The following is a 26,026-nucleotide window of genomic DNA, read 5'->3' on the forward strand; positions in this document are numbered from 1 at the left end:
CGAGTAGAGACTGTACAGCAGGTGCTAGCAAAACACATTTAGCGCGCTAGCTGCTAAATGAAAAGATAAGTTAAAACATAGGCTACTTACCAGAATTGCCGACGATGGCAGCCACCCTGGTCCATGCGTCATGCTTCTTATTTTTATGCTTATAATTTTTTTATGTGATTTCGTAGAGGAGAGGCTCGTTGGAAATAGCGATGATTAGCTGCTCATCAGACATGCTGCTTCAGTTGTGGGACAGAGTTCACCTCCTCATCGCTTTCCCATGGGATTTTGCTATTTAATTTTTAATATTATAGTCTCTGATAACTCGGCTACCTTTGATTTTGGGTATTGTATGCTATTTATGTAAAATATAGAACTGGAAAAGGGCAGTAGTCCCCACCCCAATTTATTCAAACTGTCTTAGTCTGAATCTCCCTTAATATTGATGCAAGAAACGTGCAAATTAATTTCTGTGGATTTCTCATATGACTAAATCAGCATGCCAAGTTTCGTTAAAATCCATGACTGAGGTCCGAAAGTGTCCTGATTTGACACGGAATCACCCACATGCAGTTTGTAGCACAGCAGCAGTGTTGGGCAGTAGCTTCACTACTTGTAGCTAAGCTACTTACTAACTACAACTCTCAGTAGCTTGGCAGTAGCTTCACTATGTCCTGAATAAAGTAACTAAAGTAGCTTAATTATTGTTGTTTCTGCTTCTGTTCTTCCAGTGGATGATTGTAAGAGGCGCTGGAAAAACCTCTGTGCCACGTAGGCTACAGGGAGGTCCTGCGCAAGGAGACCGAAAAACGCCGGAGTGGCGCAGAGAGAGGCCTCATTCCAGAGGATATTGCACTCTGTTGCCATAATGGCATTTTTAAACCCATTCATGGAGTGGAGGTACACTAGTGGCAACATGCCAACCTCTTCCATTCCTTGATAGTCTGAGTCGTCCGCACCCGCCCTACCACTGTCCGCTCAAAGTGAGTCTACATTGTCCGCACAGGCCCTACCACCGTCCGCTCTGGGGGAGTCTACAACGTCCGCACGGGCCCTACCACCGTCTGCTTCGTCTGCACGGGGCCTACCACCTTCCCACGCAAGGACGCGGTGGTACATGCGCCACTGTGCTGCCAGGATGCCAAATGTGTCCTCCACAACCAGCCTGTAATTAAAGGTTCTCTTCCTTCTAGGGCAGGGGTCGGCAACCTGCGGCTCCAGAGCCGCATGCGGCTCTTTAGCGCCATCCTGGTGGCTCCCTGGAGCGTCTTCAAAAATGTATGAAAATGAATGGGGGGATTTTTGTTCGTTTGTTTTAATATGGTTTCTGTATGAGGACAAACATTCTTAACGTTTTCCAATGTTGTAAAAATGTGCATAATAAATATTAGAGTTCAACATTTCTGTCAACGAAGATTTGATAGCCTGCGACACACGTTTCAGGGCGGCGCCGTGCCAGGCAGGTGGCTGTAAACCTATGGTTGTAAACAAATCGGCGGGTGTGTCAGCATGGGCCATGCCATGGAACCCAAAGGGAAAAAGAGAAAGAGAACCGATGAGATCAGAGAATTTAAGGCAGAATGGACCGAATCATTTGCTTTCATTGCCATTGCGGAAGGATTGCCTGCATGTTTGCTTTGTAATGAGAAGTTGGCGAACAACAAAAAGAGAACGACATTTAGAAAAACATTTTCAGGGAAGGCATGCTACATTTGCAGCCGACTACCCAGTTGGGACCGAGAGAAAAAGTGCGATTGCAGTAGCCTACTTCTGGAGAAATTTTGTTGCAACCTGATAGATATTAAAACGTGGAAAACAACGGTTCACGGATGGTGATTACACGAAGTTGAACTTAGAGCACCATATACAGCGGAGTAGTCACGTGGTGTCATTCTCTCCGAGATCCGCTGCAGGGAAAAACATTTAATCATGAAAACTCATTATGTAGCCTTGTTGTAGCCTACTTAGTCATTTTGATAATAGGCTAATATAGATAATATACACTTACAGCCTGTGTTGCCTTCATATAAGGCTTACATAAGGCTTTTCATTTTTTGCGGCTCCAGACAGATTTATTTTTTGTTTTCTTGGTCCAAAATGGCTCTTTCAACATTTTGGGTTGCCGACCCCTGTTCTAGGGGGTGGAAAAGTCTCATCTGGTTGCGTCGTGGTGGGAAGGCCTCGTCTGCAACGTACACATGAGGCAGAGGTCCAAGGTCCTCTGCTGCTGGCAGCACGGAATCTGCAGGGAGACTGAGGGTTCCATCTTGTAGTGCCCTGCCAAAGGCACTGTTTGCCAATGTACTACCGTCACTGGCCCTCCCATAATTGCCAACATCAATGAGGCGGAAGCAATATTTGGCGTCGACAACAGCTAAAAGGACAATTGAAAATGTCCCTTTGTAGTTGAAGAACTGCGATCCTTTGTTGTTCGGAGCCTGGATCTGCACGCGTTTCCCATCGATGGAGCCCACACAATTTGGAAATTGTTGGAGGGAACGTTGCGAAAACTCCGCTGCAATCTCCCTCCAGTCATCCTTGGTCAGGACTGGCATGACCTCCGCCACCAGACCCCAAATGGCCCGTGACACCTCCGACACTAAACCAGTGACCGTGCTGTGCCCAACGCGGTAGCTAAATGCAATAGTGCGGAAAGAGTCCGGTCTAAGGTACCGCAAGCAAATTGCCAGCCTCTCTCCATACCAGGGGAGATGACTGACCGGAACGACGTGTCTGCCTTCGTTATCAGCGGCCCGACTTTCAACAGCAACTTGTCGAACTCCGTCCGATTCAACCTGAAGTACTTCTGGAAGCGCACTTCATCCAGGCGAAGTTCCGAGACCAGACGGTGGTATTCGCCGTGGTCATACCGTCGCTGTAGAGTAGTATGAACCCAGATGGAGCGGGCCTGACATCGTCTTCTTCTTCTTCTCAAATACAACGCAGCCAACAAAATGTCTTCCAGATCCATAATTCATCAATGGAGATATTAGGTAAGCGCGCTGTGCATTTATAGGCATTTCCTGCTAGAACGTTTATTTATTAGCGGCAAATAGCGGCAGATCTAGTGATCATACCGGGGGGATGACAAGCCAGCTACACACTCTAAAAAATGCTGGGTTATTTTTTCAACCAAACCGCTGGGTTGAGGCTGCTGGGTCATTTTATTGGGTTGTTTTAACTCGTATTGGGTCATTTCTGTAACCCAGCTTGTTGGGTTGATAGTACAGCGCTGCTGGGTTGACCATTTAGGACTGTGCCCCTCCTCTCCCCCACCTGATGTGGAGCACACTGCCTAGCACCTGGGTGAATTTAACACAGCTGCTAGTTATTTGAGAGGTTGAAGAAAAAAATCGGTAGACATATTCTTTCAACCGTCCAGTCCAGCAGCTGCTGCCAACAAATGCGATGGAAATCAGGCGATTTCGGGAAGGTATGTATCTGATTTTAACTTCTGCATTTTAAAAAGAAATCCAGACGGATTTTAAAAGTCCACCCAGAGACATAGCACCCTTTGTGATATGAATGAATATTCTGCCTGACGATTTCATTCAGCCTCAAGCATGACAGCTATATTAGCTAGCAGTTAAGCTAAGTTAACATTAACTTACAATAGCTGCTATCTGTTCATGTTAAATCTACACAAAGACAGACTCATAAAAAACACAGTTCTGTGTTCACTGGGTATGAACCGCTGAACAGAAACAAAACGAACTTTAACAACGAACTAAAATTTGCATAACAGCTGTAGGTAATCATGTTAGCAGACAAGTAACAAAATTATGCTTTGTGGTGCAGCTGAGGTTTATCAGCTAATGTTAGCTAGGCTACAGCGAAGTAGTCTCTGCCCAACACACGTAACTGACGGTAATAATCATGGCAAACAACATCTTATTAACTCATTTAGGGTAGCTTCATATTATAGCCATGTTACTTATTGGGTGTATTTTGGTAGTAGCGTTACAAACACCTTGGATCCACTGACTGAATAACGTGCTAACATTGGCTAGCTAACGTTAGCATCGCCACTACTGAAATTACGTTTATTAGCCTGCTTATCCAGCTCATCTCCAAACGCACGTTTTGTATTACCTGTATTAGGATTAAAACAACGCCATAATATTAGGTCTCCTGGTGGATTTTTAATGTTTGTCAACATCATTCATTGATATTGGTTCATGGAAGTCTTGATATAAAGCTCTGTAAATAACTGATTCTTTTTTTTTTCTTTGATTGACAGGGCTGACCCCCGAAACGGACCGTGGAATCTGCCTGCCTTCATGGAAGTAGCCTATCACAGACTGTTCAAAAATAAAGAAAAGTATAAAATAAATAATCATGTCTGTTTTATTTCCTTGCATGGCTATTCTTGCCCATTTCTCATATAATATATTGTCTGTATCCAAGCTGTCAACAAAATGTGTGACTTTAAGTTTGGCTATTTAAGTGAAGTGTTTTAAAAATGAACCAGTGGATTTTTTGGGGATTTGGTTTCAAATATAACCCAAACATTATGTAAATTTAACTAAACATTCGTGTCAAAATAACCCAACACATTGGTTAAAATATCAACCCATCCGCTGGGTTAAATTTAATAACCCAATTTGCTGGGTTGAGATAACCCAATGCTGTGTTGGACCCCATTTTACTCAGCAGTTGGGTTGAAAATAACTAAATTTGGGTTGTTTTTAACCCAGCATTTTTTAGAGTGCAGGTATTGGATGTAGTCGTGAACAAGCCATTCAAAGATAATCTGCACAAGAGGTACACTGAGTGGCTACTGTCAGACGATCACGCACTGACGCCTACGGGAAAACTTCAGAAGCCAGCTGTGCGTCTGCTCTGCACTTGGATCCTCCAAGCATGGGATGCCATAAGCCAGGAGAGCATCGTTCATGGATTTAAGAAATACTGCATATCAAGTGCCCTTGATGGGAGCGAGGGTAACATTCTGTGGGAGGGGCTCGTTGAGCATCATGATAGTGGTGACAGTGAGAGTGAGGAATAGGCCAAGTTTAAAGGTGACCTAGAATGGAAATATTTTTTGTCTTGGTTTTCATGAATTATGAGAGGTTGTGCATAAACGAAGAGCTATCATGAACATGAGGCATGGTTGTGCCCTCCTTCATATGGAAATCTTGAACTTAGAAATAAACACTAAAAAATGATGAAAAAAGATTCAGCAAAACTGCTTGCTTGTGATGTCAGACCTCGCAAAGCCATTGAAGTTCAATTGGTATGCCAAAGAGGGCGCCATTTAGTCAAACAGACCATTTCAATACCCAGCCTAAATATATGGTTTTAATTAGTCTTGTAAAATTGCAATTGAGTTTATTTTTTTAAATCAAAGTTGAACATCAGAGAACACAGTGCAATACTCAATTCATCCATTCTATAGGACCTTTAATGTGCAGTATAAAGGCCCTTTGCACTGCTGTTCAGGTTTGCTTCAAGACTTTAATGTGTTTGATTAAAAGCAGATGGTTATTTTCTATCTTCACAGTACCACAGTTACATACAGCCTATAATATAATGCATTTTTGTGGAAAGGTTATTCATTCTTTCCCTTATTCATTCATTTCTAAACTCATTCATCTGTTACATTTCACCTGCATGGGCAGCTTTCCAAGAAACACACTCACTGACAGTCCTCCCTCTCAGACACACACACACACACATAACATTTCACTTGCTGGGCACAGGCAACTTTCACAGGAACTCTTACAGAATCACAACTATGCAGACCTACTTAATCATCAACCATTCTTTATTCAGGGGAACTTGACTGAGCTTTAGGCTCCTTTTCAGAAATGCCCTGCAACAAGTAACGAGTAACAATTAACAGGTAACACCAAAACAAACCCATTAGAAACATTAAGAGAAAAGATGCCAGACGGAGCGGCGTAGTTGCCAGCGTACCCATGACACCAAGACATAAACAAACAAATAATCACTTAATACTGTAAGTATGCACATAACAGCACTGTATCACCACACTGTACAAGCATCAGTCCAAAATCCGGAAACTGGTTGAACAACTGGTTGAAAAGGACCATCAGGTGAAGGTTCAGCTCACCTGATAGGCTGGGGGTGGACGGAGGCAGGCTGGGGGTGGACGGAGGCGTGTCCATACCTGTCTGGGAGAAAGGTGAAGTAGTGATTGGCTCAGTGATTGGCTCAGACCAGCAGCAGCGTGGGGTGATGTGTACACTTTGTTGTGTGGCTGAGAGGGTGTCGCGCCCACGTGCACAAACAATGACCATACCTCCGATGATGTCACTCCCACAAACCGCATCCCGTGACAGAGGACAAGACAAGAGTCACCTCACAGAACCGGGGAAAAGACAGTGTTGTCATCGCCTGGTCTCTTTAGCTGACAGTGTTGTCATCACCTGGTCTCTTCACTTGACAGTGTTGTCATCGCCTGGTCTCTTTAGCGGACAGTGTTGTCGTCGCCTGGTCTCTTCACCTGACAGTGTTGTCATCGCCTGGTGTCTTCAGCTGCCTCTCTCCATGGCTGTACTGGAGGGGCTTGTCCAGGTCCCCAGCACAGTCTCTCTGCTGGTTGCTGGGTTGCTGCTGCTGCTTGCCTACCTTCACTACTCGAGCGTCAGCAGCCCAGAGAAAGGGAAGAAGCTCCCTGGACCCACACCGCTGCCCATCATCGGGAACCTGCTGCAGCTGGACCTGAGGAGTCTACACGAGGCGCTGTGTAAGGTGAGGATTCAGGATTTATTCACATGCAGACTATGTAGGATGTCTATTTCTATTCACATGCATGAAGACTGTGTATGATGTCTATTCAAGTGACACCTCGGGGCCACGAACTACGTTACAAATTGAGGTGATCAAGAAAATAACATATCCACTTGTAGCTTAAACATATTCCATATAAGCACATCTGTGTTAAATACATACAGTATATTTGCATCTACTGTATGTTGAATACATTTAGTCCATGCATTCATCAATAAATGTCAATATATACACTCTATTGTCCGTTTTTGGCATATTTCTACAACAAAATTCATCAAAATGACACTACCAGAAGAAATAGTTTTGATAGAGTGATCAGTATAAATGGAAAAGATGAATTGATTTAAGATTATTAAGACGGCTATGGAGTGAATTCATTATTGTACAAAGGTGTGGCTATTAGTAAGAAGGAAGAATAAGTTTGTTATAAGGTTAAAATAATGCTGGGTGAAAAGCTATAACAAAAACAGTGCTGACATCGCAAACATACCAGTCAAATAAAACAGAGCGTTAACCAGCTCATGTGCAAAGGTCATGGTTTTCTGTGTATCTAAGAAAGGTTTATACGTTGATCAGTAACATAATTACCAACCTCTTTGCAAGGTCAGCCTTGTTTTTTATTGAACATTCAAATAACACTGAAGCCGTCAACCTCAATCAATGCTGTCTTTATAATGTAGCCCACTAATCTCAGTTTCAATACGTCTAAAACATCATTAAAATAATAATAATATTCTCTCTCTATTTTTTTTTTTTATCATATTTTGCTTCAGTCTGGGTAAACCCTGCTTTATCTGCCAACAATCTGGATTGTGCCCAGCAGCTCAGACTGCAACCTGCACACCTTTCTCTCCTGCTTCCTCTCCACATCTTCAGGGCCCAATCACAAACTAGCTCATCCAAAAGGCACTCCTAGATCGTTGGTCTAATTGCTCATGCCTCTTGTGCAGTAGAAATAAAGCACAGACTCCCCAGACTAATGTTCAATCTTAAAAGATTGAGCTAGTATGGTGATAGCCAGACTACTTCACACATACACACACACACACACACACTTCTAAAAAAGATGTCAAGGGTTATTTGACTGCTCTTAAAGATGAGATGATTCACATCAGTGCTCTCTCTGTACCTTGCACAAGCATGCTGTGATATTAATGTCTGACTGAACTGACCCACAGCTCTCCAAGACGTACGGATCGGTCTTCGCGGTTCACTTGGGACCTAAGAAGATTGTGATCTTGTCGGGGTATAAGACGGTGAAAGAGGCCCTGGTTAACCATGCTGAAGAGTTTGGGGATCGGGCTGTCAATCGCGCATCCAATGCTGTAAACAAAGGGCATGGTAAAAGCTCTATTTCCTTGTAGACCCTCTGTATATGGTACAGTAGATGTGTACAATTCATCTAAATTCATAGCAATATACAGCTCTGGGAAAAATGACAGTAAGAGACCACTGCACGTTTTTCTGATGTCATCCATGCTTGCTGAGTGACAAAAGGAAGAGACCAGTGCACATTTGAATATGACAACTCATTCAAATGTCACTCAGCAACTGTGGATGACATCAGACAAATCTACAGGTCTCTTCATTTTTTCCAGAGCTGTACGTCGAAATTGATTATGAGATGGTTGTGATAATTAAAACATTTACTGTATACTGATACTGCTCTATAGGAATCGTCTTTACAAATGGAGAGCAGTGGAAAGAGATGAGACGCTTTGCTCTGACAAACCTGCGGGACTTTGGCATGGGAAAGAAAACCAGCGAGGAAAAAATCATTGAAGAGACACGATACCTGGCAGAGGTGTTTGAAAACTTTAAAGGTGAGATGAACTTAAACTACGTCTTGCATTTAGACAGGTTGTGATGCTAAGATGTCTAGGGCCTGCATGGTGATTGACCCTGATGTATGTACACCCAGGTAAAGCATTTGATACGACTCAGCCGGTGAACTATGCCGTCTCAAACATCATCTGCGCCATTGTGTACGGCAGCAGGTTCGAGTACAGCGACCGGCGCTTCAAAGACATGGTCAACAGAGCCAATGAAAACATCCGACTCGGTGGATCTCCAGGTGTTCGGGTGGGTCTTCAGGTTACTCCCATTCAGACAATGGCCGGAGAAGCAGCAGAGTTTAAAGAAACAACTATCTGAAATGCTTATGTTCTGTATGAAGTCAGTGCTGGTCCGATTGTATTGTAATGCCACATTGTAATGTGTTTCCACTGTATTAGATACAATAGTCAGTGGAAGAGTGCCGTGAGGCTACGTTCAAGACAACTAGAATCCAACAGAATTGCACATAGCTCCTTTACTTAAACTCACCAGTCACATGATCGTGAAATCATGTGGTAAGATGTCACACGTACAATAGATACTAGAAACATTGCAACCGTGTTGTAAAAGTGCAATTCTAAGGTCAAGGTCAAGGTTAGATTTATTGCCATATAGTGTAAGATACACAATAGGAATGCTTTATAGCCATTCATGTATGAATATGGTTGACAAAAACAGACATAAAAATAGACATGACACTAGTGACAATACTGTAGATACTGAGGTAGTAATGTTGAAAGTGCTGATGACATGGAGGCAGTGAGCAGTAAAGTGCAGTGGACAAACAGTAAACAGTGCATCAGTGCATTCAGTCCTTGATAGAGTTCGAGCTGTGATTGAATAGCCTGGCAGCTGTTGGGAAGAAGCTCAGGCGAAGCCGGGACTTCACAGCTCTCCGGAGCCGTAGCCTTCTCCCAGAGGGGAGCATATGGAAGAGGGCGGAGCCTGGATGTGAAGGGTCCTCCATGATCTTTCTTGCCCTCTTCAATGCCTTGGGGTGCCTCTCATTATGCCTCCTCGATCCTCGATGCTCGATCCTCGAGGGGCGTTCCCACTGATCTATAACTAACACTGGATAGACTATCCCATTGTTTCCCCCCCATCATTCTTTATGTAGATCAGTGAGGATCGAGGCATCGAGGAGCGAGGGAGGACGTATAAACGCTACATGAAACGCACCCCTGGTGTTGTGGAGTGACTCCAGGCTGGTTAGGGTGGTGCCAATCACCCTCTCAGCTGTGCGGATCACCAGCTGCAGTTTGGCCTTGTCCTTGGCTACTGCAGCTGGGAACCATGATGGACTGTGTGATGATGGATTCAATGATGGTAGTGTAGAACCGGGTTTGTATTGACTTGGGCAGCCAGAATTTATCTAGCTTTCGCAGGAAGAACAGCCACTTGTGTGCCTTTTTCAGGAGGGCCAAGGTGTTTAGGCCCCATTTCAGTTCACAGGAGATGGTCAGCCCTAAGAAGCGGCAGTGCTCCGCAGTGGCCACTGGGGTGTTCCCCAGCATGAGGGAAGGGCGCGGGGCCTCTAAGATAGCAATTCAGTGGTTTCTTGAGGATGACCTCTTCCCCACAGAACATTCTGATGCATATAGATAAACATGGACAAATGCAGCATCATAGCTTATTTATGTGCTGTTAATGTATACACCATAGACATACAGTATATACAGGTATACACCTCTCTGACATCAGAGTGTGTATTGACTTGCAATAAGTTGTAACACAGAACCTAGACAAAGCACACCAATGCAGTTCAAAAACTATCCTACACCCACAACGTGCTAATGCCCCCTTGGCCTGTAACACAGAACCTAGACAAAGCACACCAATGCAGTTCAAAAACTATCCTACACCCACAACGTGCTAATGCCCCCTTGGCCTGTAACACAGAACCTAGACAAAGCACACCAATGCAGTTCAAAAACTATCCTACACCCACAACATGCTAATGCCCCCTTGGCCTGTAACACAGAACCTAGACAAAGCACACCAATGCAGTTCAAAAACTATCCTACACTCATGTACCCCCTTGGCTCGGTCTGCTGCCGTCTGCTGACAATCAGTGTTGCCAGATTGGGTTGACTGATTTCCGCCCAATCACCCCCCCCCCCCCGCCGTCTTCAGCAAAAAAACGCCCGATGACGTTTTTCTCATAGAGAACCATTGAACTCAAAATGTTATTTACCCGCCTACAGCTTATTTTCCCCCGCCGAACGATATAAAAGAAGCCCAATTGGGCGGGCACAATCTGGCAACACTGCTGACAATGCGTTCCCATATTTGCAGCTTTGTCGCATGTTCCCTTGGCTTGGTCAACTGCTGGCGTGCTGGAAAAAATTCAAAAGTACAGCAAAAGAGCAAATTGACGGGATGAGGAAGCTGATCAACGAGCTGCAAGAGACTCTCAACCCACTTGAGCCGAGAGGATTTGTTGACTCCTTCCTTATACGAAAACAGAAAGAAGAGGTAAATGATCTGAATTATACGCATGCCTGCATGCTCTGCTCACATATCTCGTAATGTAATGAATTGATGATACAGTATGTTCATGTCCCAGTTATACAGCCACACATGTACAGATGCACGTGGAATAATCAAATGCAATCACACTGACTAACAATACATTTCAGTTGCAATATAAAGCTGATGAATATGCATTTCAGGATACATAAATCATATTCGCTTCATAATTAGGGATACCGTAAGTAAATTATGAGATGAATATTACATTATGTTAATTGGGTAAATTATGATCCTCCTGTATAAAGATTCTCCTTGATGGTCCTAAAGATTCCTTGTGTCTGGATTGTTTTGGCTTCTAATCTGGGACTGTGTTGGGCAGGAATCTGGACGGAAAGATACGTACTTCCATGAGGAGAACATGGTCTTCTCCGTGGCCAATCTATTTGCAGCGGGCACAGATACAACAGGCACCACTCTGCAGTGGGGGCTGTTGCTGATGGCCAAATACCCTCACATACAGGGTAAGAGAGCCACTAATACCCTCACATACAGGGTAAGAGAACCATTAATACCCTCACATACAGGGTAAGAGAACCACTAATACCCTCACATACAGGGTAAGAGAGCCACTAATACCCTCACATACAGGGTAAGAGGGCCACTAATACCCTCACATACAGGGTAAGAGAGCCACTGATACCCTCACATACAGGGTAAGAGAGCCACTAATACCCTCACATACAGGGTAAGAGAACTACTAATACCCTCACATACAGGGTAAGAGAGCCACTAATACCCTCACATACAGGGTAAGAGAGCCACTAATACCCTCACATACAGGGTAAGAGAACTACTAATACCCTCACATACAGGGTAAGAGAGCCACTAATACCCTCACATACAGGGTAAGAGAGCCACTAATACCCTCACATACAGGGTAAGAGAACTACTAATACCCTCACATACAGGGTAAGAGAGCCGCTGATATCCTCACATACAGGGTAAGAGAGCTACTGATGGCTAAATACCCTCACATACAGGGTATTGGGGTAGGAGAGCCACTGGGTTTCCTATCAAATTAGCAATCTTGCACTGAAAGTATTTTGCTTACACAGAGCTGACATCAGATATTGATATCTGATTATTATGACTTATGACTATGTGCATTGTAAAGGAATATCTGGTCTGATAATTGTCTTGTAATTATTTAAAATGCATTGAATTGCCTCTGTGTGCAGAATAATATGCGTGCGACTGTGTTAAAGGACTGTGCATTCCTGTCAATGCCCCACATTGGTCACAAAAGTTAGCGATTTGAAACCCTCTTTGCGGCTACAATACCTGCCTTACCTCACTAACTGCTGACTCATTTGCAGACCGCGTCCAGGAGGAGATTGACCGGGTGATCGGCGGCCGGCAGCCAGTGGTGGAGGACAGGAAGAGCATGCCCTATACGGACGCCGTGATCCACGAGACCCAGAGAGTCGCCAACATCGCGCCCATGAGCATCCCACACACCACCAGCTGTGACGTCCAATTCCAAGGCTTCTTCATCAAGAAGGTTTGAGCTCATTATTTACCTTTCCTATGCATTACGGTGTCTATTGTTTGCCTTTTCTCATTTGGGATTAGTTTGGCTATCACCAATACTAAGCTAATATTTTAAAAAGTGGCATAACAGATAATAACTAGAAAAGCGCTCCGAGAGCACAGCTACCTCCGCCTGTATTGTTCTTCCTAGGTTGTCATACATTTGAACCGAAACTATTCAGATCGCCACCACGTGGCCATACCATGCCATTACACCACTAAGCTAAATACATAAATGCCTCTGGAATCCCGACAGAATTACGGATCAGTCCCAAAATTGAACAGTGTCTTCCTTGGGTCATGTCTGACCTTCCCTGAAAATCTCATCGAAATCCATCCATTACTTTTTGAGTTATCTTGCTAACAGACAGACAGACAAACAAACGCCGGTCTCCGATGAAAACATATACCTCCTTGGCGGAGGTAAATAATAATACATAGGTTTTATATAGCACTTATCCCAAAACAGCCCTGTGACCTTTCTGTGTCATTTGACCCCTGAACCCTGACCCCTGACCTGTCCTGTAGGGCACCACAGTGTTTCCCCTGCTGACCTCTGTGCTGCGCGATGAGTCTGAGTGGGCCAAACCGTACGACTTCCACCCTGGACATTTCCTGGATGACCAGGGCCGCTTTGTCAAGAGAGACGCGTTCATGCCCTTCTCTGCAGGTACATGTTGGTCGGAATAATGTTCTTACCTGCCAAAAGCTATCCTGCTTCTTTTAGTTGATGTGTTATGTTTCTTACCCAGATCATTTGTATAGACATTTTCAAAATGTTTTTCAGTGTCTTTTTTAACTGGTGTAGTTCTTCCAGACAGAACCCTGTACAGTATGTCTCTCTATTTAGTTTCTTCCAGACAGAACCCTGTACAGTATGTCTCTCTATTTAGTTTCTTCCAGACAGAACCCTGTACAGTATGTCTCTCTATTTAGTTTCTTCCAGACAGAACCCTGTACAGTATGTCTCTCTATTTAGTTTGTCTCTCAGCCTCTCTTTCTCTTTCTCTTGTCTCAGGCCGCAGGGTGTGTTTGGGCGAGAGTCTGGCCAGGATGGAGCTCTTCCTCTTCTTCACGTCTCTTCTTCAACGCTTCCGTTTCACTCCTCCTCCCGGCGTCTCTGAGGACGAGCTGGACCTCACACCAGCGGTGGGCTTCACCCTCAACCCCTCCCCACACAAGCTGTGTGCCGTCAGCCGCTCCTAGCGTCCTCATCACCTGTTTAAATGTAAATATTATTTATCAACAAAATGCTGAGGTACTTTGATTTATTGCTACCTCGTATTTTAGTCAGAATGGGGATAGAGAGAACTTCTGTCATTTTGTCATTTTATTTTGTGGTGATTTTTCTTAAATTATTTTTCAAGCTTCTTTAAAAAATATATACACCAGACAGAATCTACTCATTTTGTACATATTTTGTTGATACAATATTGTAATGTTATTTTTTATTCTTTTACATACCTAACATTTTCTATGTAACTAATGTACCATTTTAAATTAATATTGATGATGTTGATGTTTTGGTATACAGGTCAGATAAACACCACGAAAAAAAAATAGCTTACAGCTGCTTTACAAAAAACAAAAACATTTGAAATTATCCAAATAAATAAATACATATTAATAATAATAATAATAATAATAATAAAAAGTCTTTAATAGTCCTTCATACTCTGTGTCAATGTCTTTTATTGTCAAAAACCTTTAAATAAGCATGAAGAGCACATATCCAAACTGAGCAGATGTCCCATTTTGTGGTGTCCTCTGTTGACCGAGAGAGTTATTGCAACACATTTGCGTCATCTGTATTTTTTTTTTTTACTAAAAGCACAGAAAATTAGAAAAGCACTCGGAGAGCGTAGACCTCCGCTTGCATTGTTCTTCCTAGGTTGACATACATTTGAACCTAAACTATTCAAATCGCCACCACGTGGCCATACCATGCCATTACACCACTAAGCTAAATACATAAACATCTTCGGAATCCCGACGGAATTACGGATCACTCCCAAAATTAAACTGTTTCTTCCTTGGGTCATGTCCGACCTTTCTGCAAGGCAGATGACAGCTTGATGATGTTTGTGTGTTGTAGGTTAGCTTATCTATTTCCATCTTCCATGCAACTAAATTGCTGAACACCTTTACATACTGTTTTATTGAGCCACAGTTATAACTGTTGCCATTTGATTTTTATTTAAAGGAATACGCCACCCAAAAATGAAATTAAGCTAGTCTCGGTCACCCCCAGAGTTAGAACAGTGAAAAAAACCCGGTTAAAATCCGTCCGGGCATTCTCCTGCTTTGGGAGCAGCGATGTTAGCTTTAGCTTAGAACAGTTGCTGTAGATGAAGGGTGTCAGTGAGCACGTCCTCCAAAAAAGTGACCGAGACGTCTACATTTTTTTCTAAATATATTTTGGGAGCCGTGTGTTCAAAACGAGTACAAATCATAATGCAAAATCGAACGAGACTATTACCTGGGCAGATCTTTACTTGGAACTATTTTCAGCCTCATCGCCGACGAAGCACCGCTAGCTAGGCGCAAAGTTCTCACGTAGCAGTCTTGTAAACTCCCAACTAGCTTCGACTGGAACTTCACAAGTGGTGCTACGTGAGAACTTTGCGCCTAGCTAGCGGTGCTTCGTCGGCGATGAGGCTGAAAATAGTTCCAAGTAAAGATCTGCCCAGGTAATAGTCTTGTTCGATTTTGCATTATGATTTGTACTCGTTTTGAACACACGGCTCCCAAGATATATTTAGAAAAAAATGTAGACGTCTCGGTCACTTTTTGGAGGACGTGCTCACTGACACCCTTCAACTACAGCAACTGTTCTAAGCTAAAGCTAACATCGCTGCTCCCAAAGCAGGAGAATGCCCGGACGGATTTTAACCGGGTTTTTTTCACTGTTCTAACTCTGGGGGTGACCGAGACTAGCTTAATTTCATTTTTGGGTGGCGTATTCCTTTAACTGTTATCTCCTTATGCAATCTTTACAGATGAAACCGTATAAGTATAAATATATATACTTTTTTGATCCCGTGAGGGAAATTCGATCTCTGCATTTATCCCAATTTCTGAATTAGTGAACGCACACAGCACGCAGTGAGGTGAAGCACACACTAACCCAGAGCAGTGAGCTGCCTGCCCAAACAACGGCGCTCGGGGAGCAGTGAGGGATTGGGAAATACAACTCTTACTTTTGTGTGTGTGTGTGTGTGTGTTGAATCATGACAAGCAATATTACATGCACACATGCTTTATGACAACATAAATCCTATGAGCTGAAAACTTGCCACAAGATTATGCTACAGTATGTTACAGTACATTACTGAAATGCATGAACACTTGCCAGGCGCTGGGTACATCCTACCAGGTACTATAATCACATGGTCAGACAGGAAGTGTGAAAGTGGGTTAGAGGTTTAAAGTGGTTAAAGGTTAGAGTTTTGCCATTTGTTGACAGATTTGTAAACAGCAGTGTAATTGGAAGTAGGCTGTAGGCTTCAGGTCACAGAGACGAGATAAGTTAGCTTGTAAACTCTGGCCCAGAGGAAACGAGATTCACCTTTCTCATGGACGCATTTTCACTGGCAGCCCACACACACACACACACACACACACACATACACACACACACACTGTAACATTTCACCTGCTCTACATGGGCAGCTTTCCCAGGGACACACTCTCACTGGTAGTCCTCACACAGACACAAACACACACACACACACACACACACACACAGTAACATTTCACCTGCTCTGCACGGGCAACTTTCACAAGAGTACACTTTCAGTGGCAGTCCTCACACAGAAAGAATCATACTGTATATCTACAGTACCTACTTAATAAGTGCACACAACCAGCACCGTATCACCATAATACATATATACTGTACATACATATATGGCCTACACACACACACACACATACATACAGTATATATTTACACGCACACACACACACACACACACACACACAGATGTGCTAACAGACTCTGCTTGAGCTTCAGTCCAAAATCTGAAACTGGTTATAAAGCATTACCTATAAGCTGCCATTATATTAGCATTAGGCTACATACAGTATAAACTGGCATTATGTAAGTAACATATATCCTAGCCTTATATTAGCATTGCCTATAAGATGGCCTTATATTAGCATTCTATATAAGATGGCCTTATATTAGCATTACCTATAAGATGGCCTTATATATTAGCATTACATATAAGATGGCCTTATATATTAGCATTTTATAAGATGGCCTTATATTAGCATTCTATATAAGATGGCCTTACATTAGCATTCTATATAAGATGGCCTTATTTTAGCATTCTATAGAAGATGGCCTTATTTTAGCATTTCATATAAGATGGCCTTATTTCAGCATTACATATAAGATGGCCTTATTTCAGCATTACATGTAAGGTGGCATTATACTGAAGTCTGGCCAAATGCACACTGCGCCATACAGTCCTTGATTGCCCGTGCGCCAGATCATGACAGGACAATTCCTGGCCTTCTGCCCAGTGGAGAAAATGATACTGTAGTAATTACAGAACCGTCAGGTGAAGGTTCAGCTCACCTGCAGGGCTGAGGGTGAAGGGAGGCGTGTCCATATACCTGTCTGGGAGAAAGGTGAAGTGGTGATTGACCCAGTGATTGGCTTAGGACGTGGACCAGCCTCTCCAGCATGGACTGATTATTAACTTGCCCGGGCAGCAGGCGCAGCGTGGGGTGGTGTGTACATTTTGTCGTGTAGGTGAAAGGCTGTTGTGCCCATGCACATGCAGAAACAATGGCCACATCAAAAGCTGATGACGTGACTCCTCCCACAAACCATTAAATATGCCGTTAAAAAGAAGACCAAGACAAGAGTCAGCTCACAGACAGCAAGAACCTGGTCTCTTCACCTGACAGTGTTGTCATCGCCTGGTCTCTTCACCTGACAGTGTTGTCATCGCCTGGTCTCTTCACCTGACAGTGTTGTCATCGCCTGGTCTCTTTACCTGACAGTGTTGTCATCGCCTGGTCTCTTCACCTGACAGTGTTGTCATCGCCTGGTCTCTTCACCTGACAGTGTTGTCATCGCCTGGTCTCTTCACCTGACAGTGTTGTCATCGCCTGGTCTCTTCACCTGACAGTGTTGTCATCGCCTGGTCTCTTCACCTGACAGTGTTGTCATCGCCTGGTCTCTTCACCTGACAGTGTTGTCATCGCCTGGTCTCTTTACCTGACAGTGTTGTCATCGCCTGGTCTCTTCAGCTGCCTCTCTCCATGGCTGTACTGGAGGGACTTGTCCAGGTCCCCAGCACGTTCTCTCTGCTGGTTGCTGGGTTGCTGCTGCTGCTTGCCTACCTTCACTACTCGAGCGTCAGCAGCCCAGAGAAAGGGAAGAAGCTCCCTGGACCCACACCGCTGCCCATCATCGGGAACCTGCTGCAGCTGGACCTGAGGAGTCTACACGAGGCGCTGTGTAAGGTGAGGATTCAGGATTTATTAAGAGTGTGTGTGATGCTCATTATTCACATGCATTAAGAGTGTGTGTGAAGTTCCTTATTCACATGCATGAAGAGTGTGTGTGAAGTTCCTTATTCACATGCATGAAGAGTGTGACATGCATTACTGTAGGACTGTGTGTGTGATGTTCATTGTTCACATGCATTAAGAGTGTGTTAAGTTCCTTATTCACATGCATTAAGAGTGTGTGTGAAGTTCCTTATTCAAACGGTGAAAAAGGTGCGATGTATCTCACATGCTTTAAGTGCAGTTGTGCAAAATATCACCAACCCTTAGGTGACGCTTCGGCAACCTCTGTGCCACTAAGTACAGTAGGTCAACACTTTTGCAAATTTAGGCGAAAAAATGCACAGACTGTTACACTCTATTGTCCCTTTTTGGCATTTCTCTAATAACAAAATGACACTTCCAGAAGAAATGTATCTTGGAGTATTAATAGAGTAATCAGTATCAATGGAAAAGATTAATTGATTTAAGATTATCAAGACTGTCACGGAGCAGATTCATTATTGTACAAAGGTGTGGCAAGGAAGAAGGAGAGCCACCCGAGGCGACTGACTTTGTGATAAGGCTAAAATAATGCTGGGTGAAAGGCTATAACTAAAACAGCGCTGACACCGCAAAACATACCAGTCAAATAAAACAGAGCGTTGCTCATGAGCAAAGGTCATGATTTTCTGTGCAATTAAGTATTTACTGTAAGACAGACACATACTCATATCAGCAACATAATTACCAACCTCTTTATCGCACTGATGGCAGGTGAAGGCAGCCTTGTTTGTATTGCACATTTAAAAAACACTGGAGCCACCAACCTCAATAAATCAATGCTGTCTTAATAATTTAGCTCACAAACCTCAATTTCTATAGGCTATATCTAAAAACAAAATCTTTCAAAAAAAAAAAAAAAAAAAAAAAAATAGTTCTCAGTTTTAGCACGATTCACTTCATACACACACACAAAACCTCTAAGTGTAGATGTGCAAAATATCACCAACCCTTAAGTAACCCTTCGGCAACCTCTGTGCCACTAAGTAGGTCAACACTTTTACAAATTTAGGTGAAAAAGTGCACAGTGTTACACTCTATTGTCCCTTTTTGCCATTTTTTAAATAGATGTCTAAGACATTTTTTTTAAAAAGATGTCAAAGGTTTTGTTTACTGCTCTTAAAGATGAGATAGATCAGTGCTCTCTTTGTGCCTTGCACAAGCATGGTGTGACAATGTCTGACTGAACTGACCCACAGCTCTCCAAAACGTACGGATCGGTCTTCGCGGTTCACTTTGGACCCAAGAAGATTGTGATCTTGTCTGGGTATAAGACGGTGAAGGAGGCCCTGGTGAACCATGCTGAAGAGTTTGGGGATCGGGATGTCGATCCCGCATTCAAGGCTGTAAACAAAGGGCATGGTATAAAAACACTCTTTCCTCTTCTCTGTAGATGGTAGATTATACAGCTTTGTAAAAAATTAAGGGACCACAACACGAAAACTCATTCAAATGTCACTCAGCAACATCAGAAATATTTACAGTGGTCTCTTAATGTTATCCAGAGCTGTATGCATTGGCTGAAATGGTTATGTTTTTGTGTTAGAATATTACAATCTTAATTTTCTTTTCAAAGTGTAATAAGAGCTTCATTCACATGGTTCAGTCTACTGCTACTCACTCATATTCTGATTCTGCTCCACAGGAATCATCTTTACAAATGGAGAGCAGTGGAAAGAGATGAGACGCTTTGCCTTGACAAACCTGCGGGACTTTGGCATGGGGAAAAAAACCAGCGAGGAAAAGATAATTGAAGAGACACGATACCTGGCAGAGGTGTTTGAAAACTTTAAAGGTGAGATTAACTCAAACTGCGTCTTGCATTTCGACAGGTTGTGATGCTAAGATGTAGACCTTTAATATGTCCTGCATGGCGATTGACCCTTGTATGTACTGTACACCCAGGTAAAGCATTTGATACGACTCAGCCGGTGAACTATGCCGTCTCAAACATCATCAGCGCCATTGTGTACGGCAGCAGGTTCGAGTACAGCGACCGCCGCTTCAAAGACATGGTCAACAGAGCCAATGAAAACATCCGACTCGGTGGATCTCCAGGTGTTCGGGTGGGTCTCCAGGTTACTCCCATTCAGACAAAGGCAACTGGAATCCAACAGAATTGCACACAGCTGCTCTACTTAAAACTCACCAGTCTAGTGATGTCCTATCCTATCCTGAAATCATGTGGTAAAATGGCAGATGTAGATCTTCAACATTGCAGCAGTGTTGTAAAAGCGCGATTCGAAGATGCTGTAGCAATACAATGGCTTCTAGAGGGCGACCTTGTTTCCCCACAGAACATTCTGCTGCATAGATACACGTGGAAAAATACAACATCACAACTTGTGTACTCTGTCACTCACCGACATCAGAGTGTGTACAGTATATAGACTTGCAATAAGTTGTAACACAGAGCCGTCACAATGCACACATGTACAACAGAGTTGTACTGCTTTTATATGAACCACTGCGGACAATGCTTAATATTTGCAGCTGTTCGTCATGTTCCCTTGGCTGGGTCCGCTGCTGTCAAGCTGGCGCAGACTCAAAAGCAAGATGCAAGAGCACACTGACGAGATGAGGAAGCTGATCCAAGAGCTGCAAGAGACTCTCAACCCCCTTGAGCAGAGAGGATTTGTTGACTCCTTCCTTATCCGAAAACAGAAAGAAGAGGTAAATGATCTGAATTATACACATGTCTGTTCACACTGTATCTGGTAGTAATGTAATAAATGAAGGATATGTTCATGTCCCAGTTATACAGCCACACATGTTTAGATGCACGTGGAATAATCAGATGCAATGACTGACTATAAATGTCAGTTGCAATATAAAGCGGAGAAGTGCATAATGCATTTCAGGATATATAAATCAAATCGACTCATAATTATGGATAAGTAGATTATGAGGTGAAAAATGGCATGGTCTGGATTGTTTTGGCTTCTAATCTGGGACTGTGTTGGGCAGGAATCTGGACGGAAAGATACGTTCTTCCATGAGGAGAACATGGTCTTCTCCGTGGCCAATCTGTTTGCAGCGGGCACAGATACAACAGGAACCACTCTGCGCTGGGGGCTGCTGCTGATGGCTAAATACCCTCACATACAGGGTAAGAGAGCCACTAATACCCTCACATACAGGGTAAGAGAACCACTAATACCCTCACATACAGGGTAAGAGAGCTATGGCCAAATACCCTCACATACAGGGTAAGAGAGCCACTGATACCCTCACATACAGGGTAAGAGAGTCACTAATACCCTCACATACAGGGTAAGAGAACTACTAATACCCTCACATACAGGGTAAGAGGGCCACTAATACCCTCACATACAGGGTAAGAGAGTCACTAATACCCTCACATACAGGGTAAGAGAGCCACTGATACCCTCACATACAGGGTAAGAGAGCCACTGATAACCTCACATACAGGGTAAGAGAGTCACTGATAACCTCACATACAGGGTAAGAGAGCCAGTAATACCCTCACATACAGGGTAAGAGAGCCACTTAATACCCTCACATACAGGGTAAGAGAACTACTGATAACCTCACATACAGGGTAAGAGAGCCACTAATACCCTCACATACAGGGTAAGAGAGCCACTTAATACCCTCACATACAGGGTAAGAGAGCCACTGACTTATCTTACGTCACCAACTGCTGCAAATTTGACTTGCTCACTAAATGGCAAAACAGCTTGCAAAATATTGAGCTGAGATCACATCATATAAGAACAGTAATGAAGCTCCCTGGGCTCTCTTGAAAAAGAGACTTCTGTCTCAATGTGAGGCAGAGGCTGCAGAGGCTGGAACATACAGTTGGGCTAGAGGGCACTGTTTTAACCTGGTTCACCTCTTACCTGAAAGAGAGGACTTTTTCAGTTAAACTGGGTCATTACTCCTCTTCTTCTGCCACCATGAAATGTGGGGTCCCCCAAGGGTCAATCCTTGGCCCCCTCCTCTTCTCTCTCTACATGCTGCCCCTGAGTTCTATCTTTGACAGATATGGCATCCATTACCACTGCTATGCTGACGATACCCAGATCTACCTCCCAGTTGCCCCTCAGACCACATGCACACTAGACAAACTGTATAGCTGCCTTAATGACATTAAATCTTGGATGGCATGCAATTTTTTACAACTTAACGATAGCAAAACTGAAGTCATTATATTTGGTCCCCCTTCTTCTGTCACCAGCCTCAGCAGTGCTCTTGGTCCCCTCTCCAATAACCTGCACTCTGTGGTTAGGAATCTTGGTGTAATGCTGGATAGCTCTCTGGATTTTAATAAACAAATCAATAGTGTGGTCAGATGTGGTTTTATCAACTTAGAGTAATATCGAATCTTAGATCCCTTTTATCACAGAAGGATCTTGAAGTTCTTATACATGCTTTTATTTCCTCCAGACTTGATTATTGCAATATTTTATACACAGGTCTTACTCAATCCAACATCCACAAATTACAGATGGTCCAGAATGCAGCAGCTAGATTGCTCACTGGCACTAAAAAGAGAGAGCATATCACACCAGTCCTGGCTCAGCTGCACTGGCTTCCTGTCAAATTTAGAATTGATTCTAAGATTTTACTTTTTGTTTTTAAAGCTCTTAGTGGCTTAGCCCCCCCTTATATTGCAGAAATGCTTTCCCTACACTCCACCCCCAGGTCGACCCGGTCATCTACTAAACAGCTCCTATCTGTCCCCCATACTCGTCTTAAAACGAGAGGTGACCAGGCGTTCTCTGTTGCTGGCCCAAACCTGTGGAATCCCCTTCCACCCCATATTAAATCCTCTACCACCCTTGCCAGCTTTAAGTCCAACTTAAAGACATACCTTTTCAATCTTGCTTTTAACAACCCTTAACTCCCTCCCATATTCCCTACTTCTTTTTATTTTATTTTTTATCTTTTTTTTCTTTTTATTTATTTTAATCTTATTTCATTTATTGCTCTTAACCTTGCTCTTATTTTTGTATACTTTTATTTTCTTGTTTTATTCCATTTTACCTGTTTTATTCTATGTTGTTCTTATTTCTTTTTACTTATTTAATGCATTATTTAGTCAAGACCTGTGTATTCTTGGACCCCCTTTTGTCAAATGTCCTATCCAATTTCTGACTTCTTCTGTTGTAAAGCTCTTTGGGTCAACCTCTGCTGTATTTAAATGTGCTATATAAATAAAATTGACTTGACTTGACTTGACTACCCTGGATAAAAAAATTAACTAGAAAAGCACTCCGAGAGTGCAGACCTCCTCCTGTATTGTTCTTCCTAGGTTGTCATACTTTTGAACCTAAACTATTCAGATCGCCACCGAGTGGCCATTACATGCCCTTACACCACTAAACAAAACACGTAAATGTCTCCGGAATCCCGACGGTGATACGAACCGCTCCCAAAATTAGTTTCTTCCTTGGGTCATGTCTGACCTTCCCTGAAAATTTCAGCGAAATCCATCCATTACTTTTTGAGTTATCTTGCTAACAAACAGACAGACAGACAGACAAACAAACAAACAAACAAACAAACAAACCCAGATGAAAACATAGCCTCTTTGGCGGAGGTAATAAACTGGACTTCATGATGACTCATTTGCAGACCGCGTCCAGGAGGAGATGGACCGGGTGATTGGCGGACGGCAGCCTGTGGTGGAGGACAGGAAGAGCATGCCCTACACGGACGCCGTGATCCACGAGACCCAGAGAGTCGCCAACATCGTGCCCATGAGCATCCCACACACCACCAGCTGTGATGTCCAATTCCAAGGCTTCTTCATCAAGAAGGTTTGAGCTTATTATTTATTTGTAAAATTATGGCATATTCTGTGATATTTCTCTTTCCTTTCCTATGATATATATTGTTTGCTTTTTCTCATTTGGTGTTATCTATTCTTATCATAAAAAGTGTCGCTATGACGATCACTACTTTAAGTCCAAAAGGTTTGTGTTCCAGGCAGCTGTTCTGATCCATTATCAAACTAGCTTTATCCCAAAACAGCCCTGTGACCTTTCTGTGTGATTTGACCCCTGAACCCTGACCCCTGACCTGTCCTGTAGGGCACCACGGTGTTTCCCCTGCTGACCTCTGTGCTGCGCGATGAGTCCGAATGGGCCAAACCGTACGACTTCCACCCTGGACATTTCCTGGATGACCAGGGCCGCTTTGTCAAGAGAGACGCGTTCATGCCCTTCTCTGCAGGTACAGTAGGTCCTATTGTTATTGTTGCATAGACATAGGAGGCAGCGTTCACCTATTTCATTCCATTTTAACGTGAGATAGGGCTATTGAAAGGGAAAGTAGACGGGTGATCCGCTACACTCTACTGCACTTACGGATTAATCCAGAAAAATCACATGATTGTTTTTCAGTGTCTTTTTTAACTGGCGTAGTTCTTCCAGACAGACCCTGTACAGTATGTCTCTCTATTTAGTTTGTCTCTCTTTGTCTCTTTCTCTTGTCTCAGGCCGCAGGGTGTGTGTGGGCGAGAGTCTGGCCAGGATGGAGCTCTTCCTCTTCTTCACGTCTCTTCTTCAACGCTTCCGTTTCACTCCTCCTCCCGGCGTCTCTGAGGACGAGCTGGACCTCACACCGGCGGTGGGCTTCACCCTCAACCCCTCCCCACACAAGCTGTGTGCCGTCAGCCGCTCCTAGCTTCCTCATCACCTGTTTAAATGTAAATATTATTTATCAACGAAATGCTGAGGTACTTTGATTTATTGCTACCTCGTATTTTAGTCAGAATGGGAATACAGAGAATGTCAGTCTTTTTTTGTTTTTTTTTGTTTTTAATTATTTTTCAAGCTGCTTTTAAAATATATACCAGACAGAATCTACTCATTTTGTACATATTTTGTCAACATAATATTGTAATGTCATGTTTGTTCTATTAAATATCCCTTTAAATCAACAATATGTTGTGTAATTAATTACCATTTCTGACGTTTTCTGTGTAAGTAATGTACCATTTAAAATAAATGTTGATGTTAATTTTGATGTTAATGGTGTCTCTTGGTTACAGTCGCCAAGACACACCAGCATGCTGGCTAGATTTAAGACAAAAAAGCCAGCAGCTGCTTTAAAAAAAAGAAATGTTTGAAGTTATCCAAAGAAAGAAAATAATAATATTAACTAGAAATATGCTAACAATGCTAACCAGGTTATTTAGCTAACTTAGCTGATGATTTCTAGCAGTTATGCTAAAAATGCTAACTATTCTAACAATGATAACTATGCTAACAATGCTAACTACCTAACCTGCTAGTGAGGACTTTTATTTTGAAACAGTTGTTGCTAGGGTATCCATAGTGGCCACTATCAGGAATAAAGAAGATACTGTAGTATAATGATATTGGTTGCTAGAAATTGTCATAAATGCTTAATTTTAATGGTTGCTATGTTGGTTGCTAGGTATGTGGAGGTTTCATGTAGTTGGCTGGAGGCAGAGTTGATGAGTTGGAATGGTTGAACAGCTTAACAGTTGAGTAGTTTCAATATTTAAAGTATCTAATAGTAAATTATTGTAGTGAGGACTTCTACTTTGATACAGTTGTAGGCAGAGGAAACAGTGGAACAGGATATGTAGTCTCAGGAAGAACAGTAGCCTACAGTGCATTTTCATGCACTGTAACTATAAGAAAGAACAGTACAGTACAGTGCATTGCAGTGTGTGTGTGTGTGTGTGTGTGTGTGTGTGTAGCCTATATATTGTATGAATGGGTGTATAATGTGTACATGTATGGATAGTTTGGCTGGTTCTGTACAGTCCTATTTCAACTCCCTTTGTCTGTTTATTTATCCCTCTTTCATATTGCAA

General features: G+C 43.0%; 2 protein-coding genes and 1 long non-coding RNA gene across 4 annotated transcripts; 2 read left to right on the forward strand and 1 right to left on the reverse strand.

Annotated features, from left to right (window-relative positions):
• Positions 1-5,737: 5,737 nt before the first annotated feature.
• LOC134092425 (uncharacterized) lies at positions 5,738-6,379 on the reverse strand. 2 transcript variants are annotated; one of them, XR_009940228.1, is made up of 2 exons: positions 6,254-6,379; positions 5,738-6,121 (listed from the first exon to the last, which is right to left on the reverse strand). It is a non-coding gene; the product is annotated as an uncharacterized LOC134092425 (long non-coding RNA). The 2 variants fall into 2 exon arrangements; XR_009940227.1 differs by having other exon boundaries at positions 5,738-6,125; positions 6,254-6,373.
• On the forward strand, positions 6,262-14,580 carry LOC134092424 (cytochrome P450 2K1-like). The gene is made up of 9 exons (XM_062545275.1): positions 6,262-6,705; positions 7,923-8,085; positions 8,418-8,567; positions 8,666-8,826; positions 10,876-11,055; positions 11,432-11,573; positions 12,429-12,613; positions 13,171-13,312; positions 13,661-14,580. Exons 1-9 carry the CDS (start codon positions 6,262-6,264, stop codon positions 13,846-13,848), a joined length of 1,755 nt encoding a protein of 584 aa, XP_062401259.1. The 3' UTR covers positions 13,849-14,580.
• Positions 14,581-17,849: 3,269 nt separating this feature from the next.
• LOC134092423 (cytochrome P450 2K1-like) lies at positions 17,850-24,869 on the forward strand. Its single transcript, XM_062545274.1, has 9 exons — positions 17,850-18,123; positions 19,410-19,572; positions 19,856-20,005; positions 20,116-20,276; positions 20,704-20,883; positions 21,178-21,319; positions 23,812-23,996; positions 24,270-24,411; positions 24,677-24,869. The coding sequence occupies exons 1-9, from the start codon at positions 17,920-17,922 to the stop codon at positions 24,862-24,864; spliced, it is 1,515 nt and encodes a 504-aa protein (XP_062401258.1). The 5' UTR covers positions 17,850-17,919; the 3' UTR covers positions 24,865-24,869.
• Positions 24,870-26,026: the final 1,157 nt, after the last annotated feature.

The sequence above is a fragment of the Sardina pilchardus genome, chromosome 9 (assembly GCF_963854185.1).
Source record: "Sardina pilchardus chromosome 9, fSarPil1.1, whole genome shotgun sequence".
NCBI lineage: Eukaryota > Metazoa > Chordata > Actinopteri > Clupeiformes > Clupeidae > Sardina > Sardina pilchardus.

Bases quoted from the DNA above. Each gene is read 5' to 3' on its own strand.
- LOC134092424 (XM_062545275.1), top strand. From the start codon at position 6,262: ATGTCACTCCCACAAACCGCATCCCGTGACAGAGGACAAGACAAGAGT. The intron at 6,706-7,922 runs GTGAGGATTCAG...ACTGACCCACAG, and splicing joins TACACGAGGCGCTGTGTAAG to CTCTCCAAGACGTACGGATC. The intron at 8,568-8,665 runs GTGAGATGAACT...ATGTACACCCAG, and splicing joins GGTGTTTGAAAACTTTAAAG to GTAAAGCATTTGATACGACT.
- LOC134092423 (XM_062545274.1), top strand. From the start codon at position 17,920: ATGGCTGTACTGGAGGGACTTGTCCAGGTCCCCAGCACGTTCTCTCTG. The intron at 19,573-19,855 runs GTATAAAAACAC...TCTGCTCCACAG, and splicing joins GGCTGTAAACAAAGGGCATG to GAATCATCTTTACAAATGGA. The intron at 21,320-23,811 runs GTAAGAGAGCCA...ACTCATTTGCAG, and splicing joins TAAATACCCTCACATACAGG to ACCGCGTCCAGGAGGAGATG.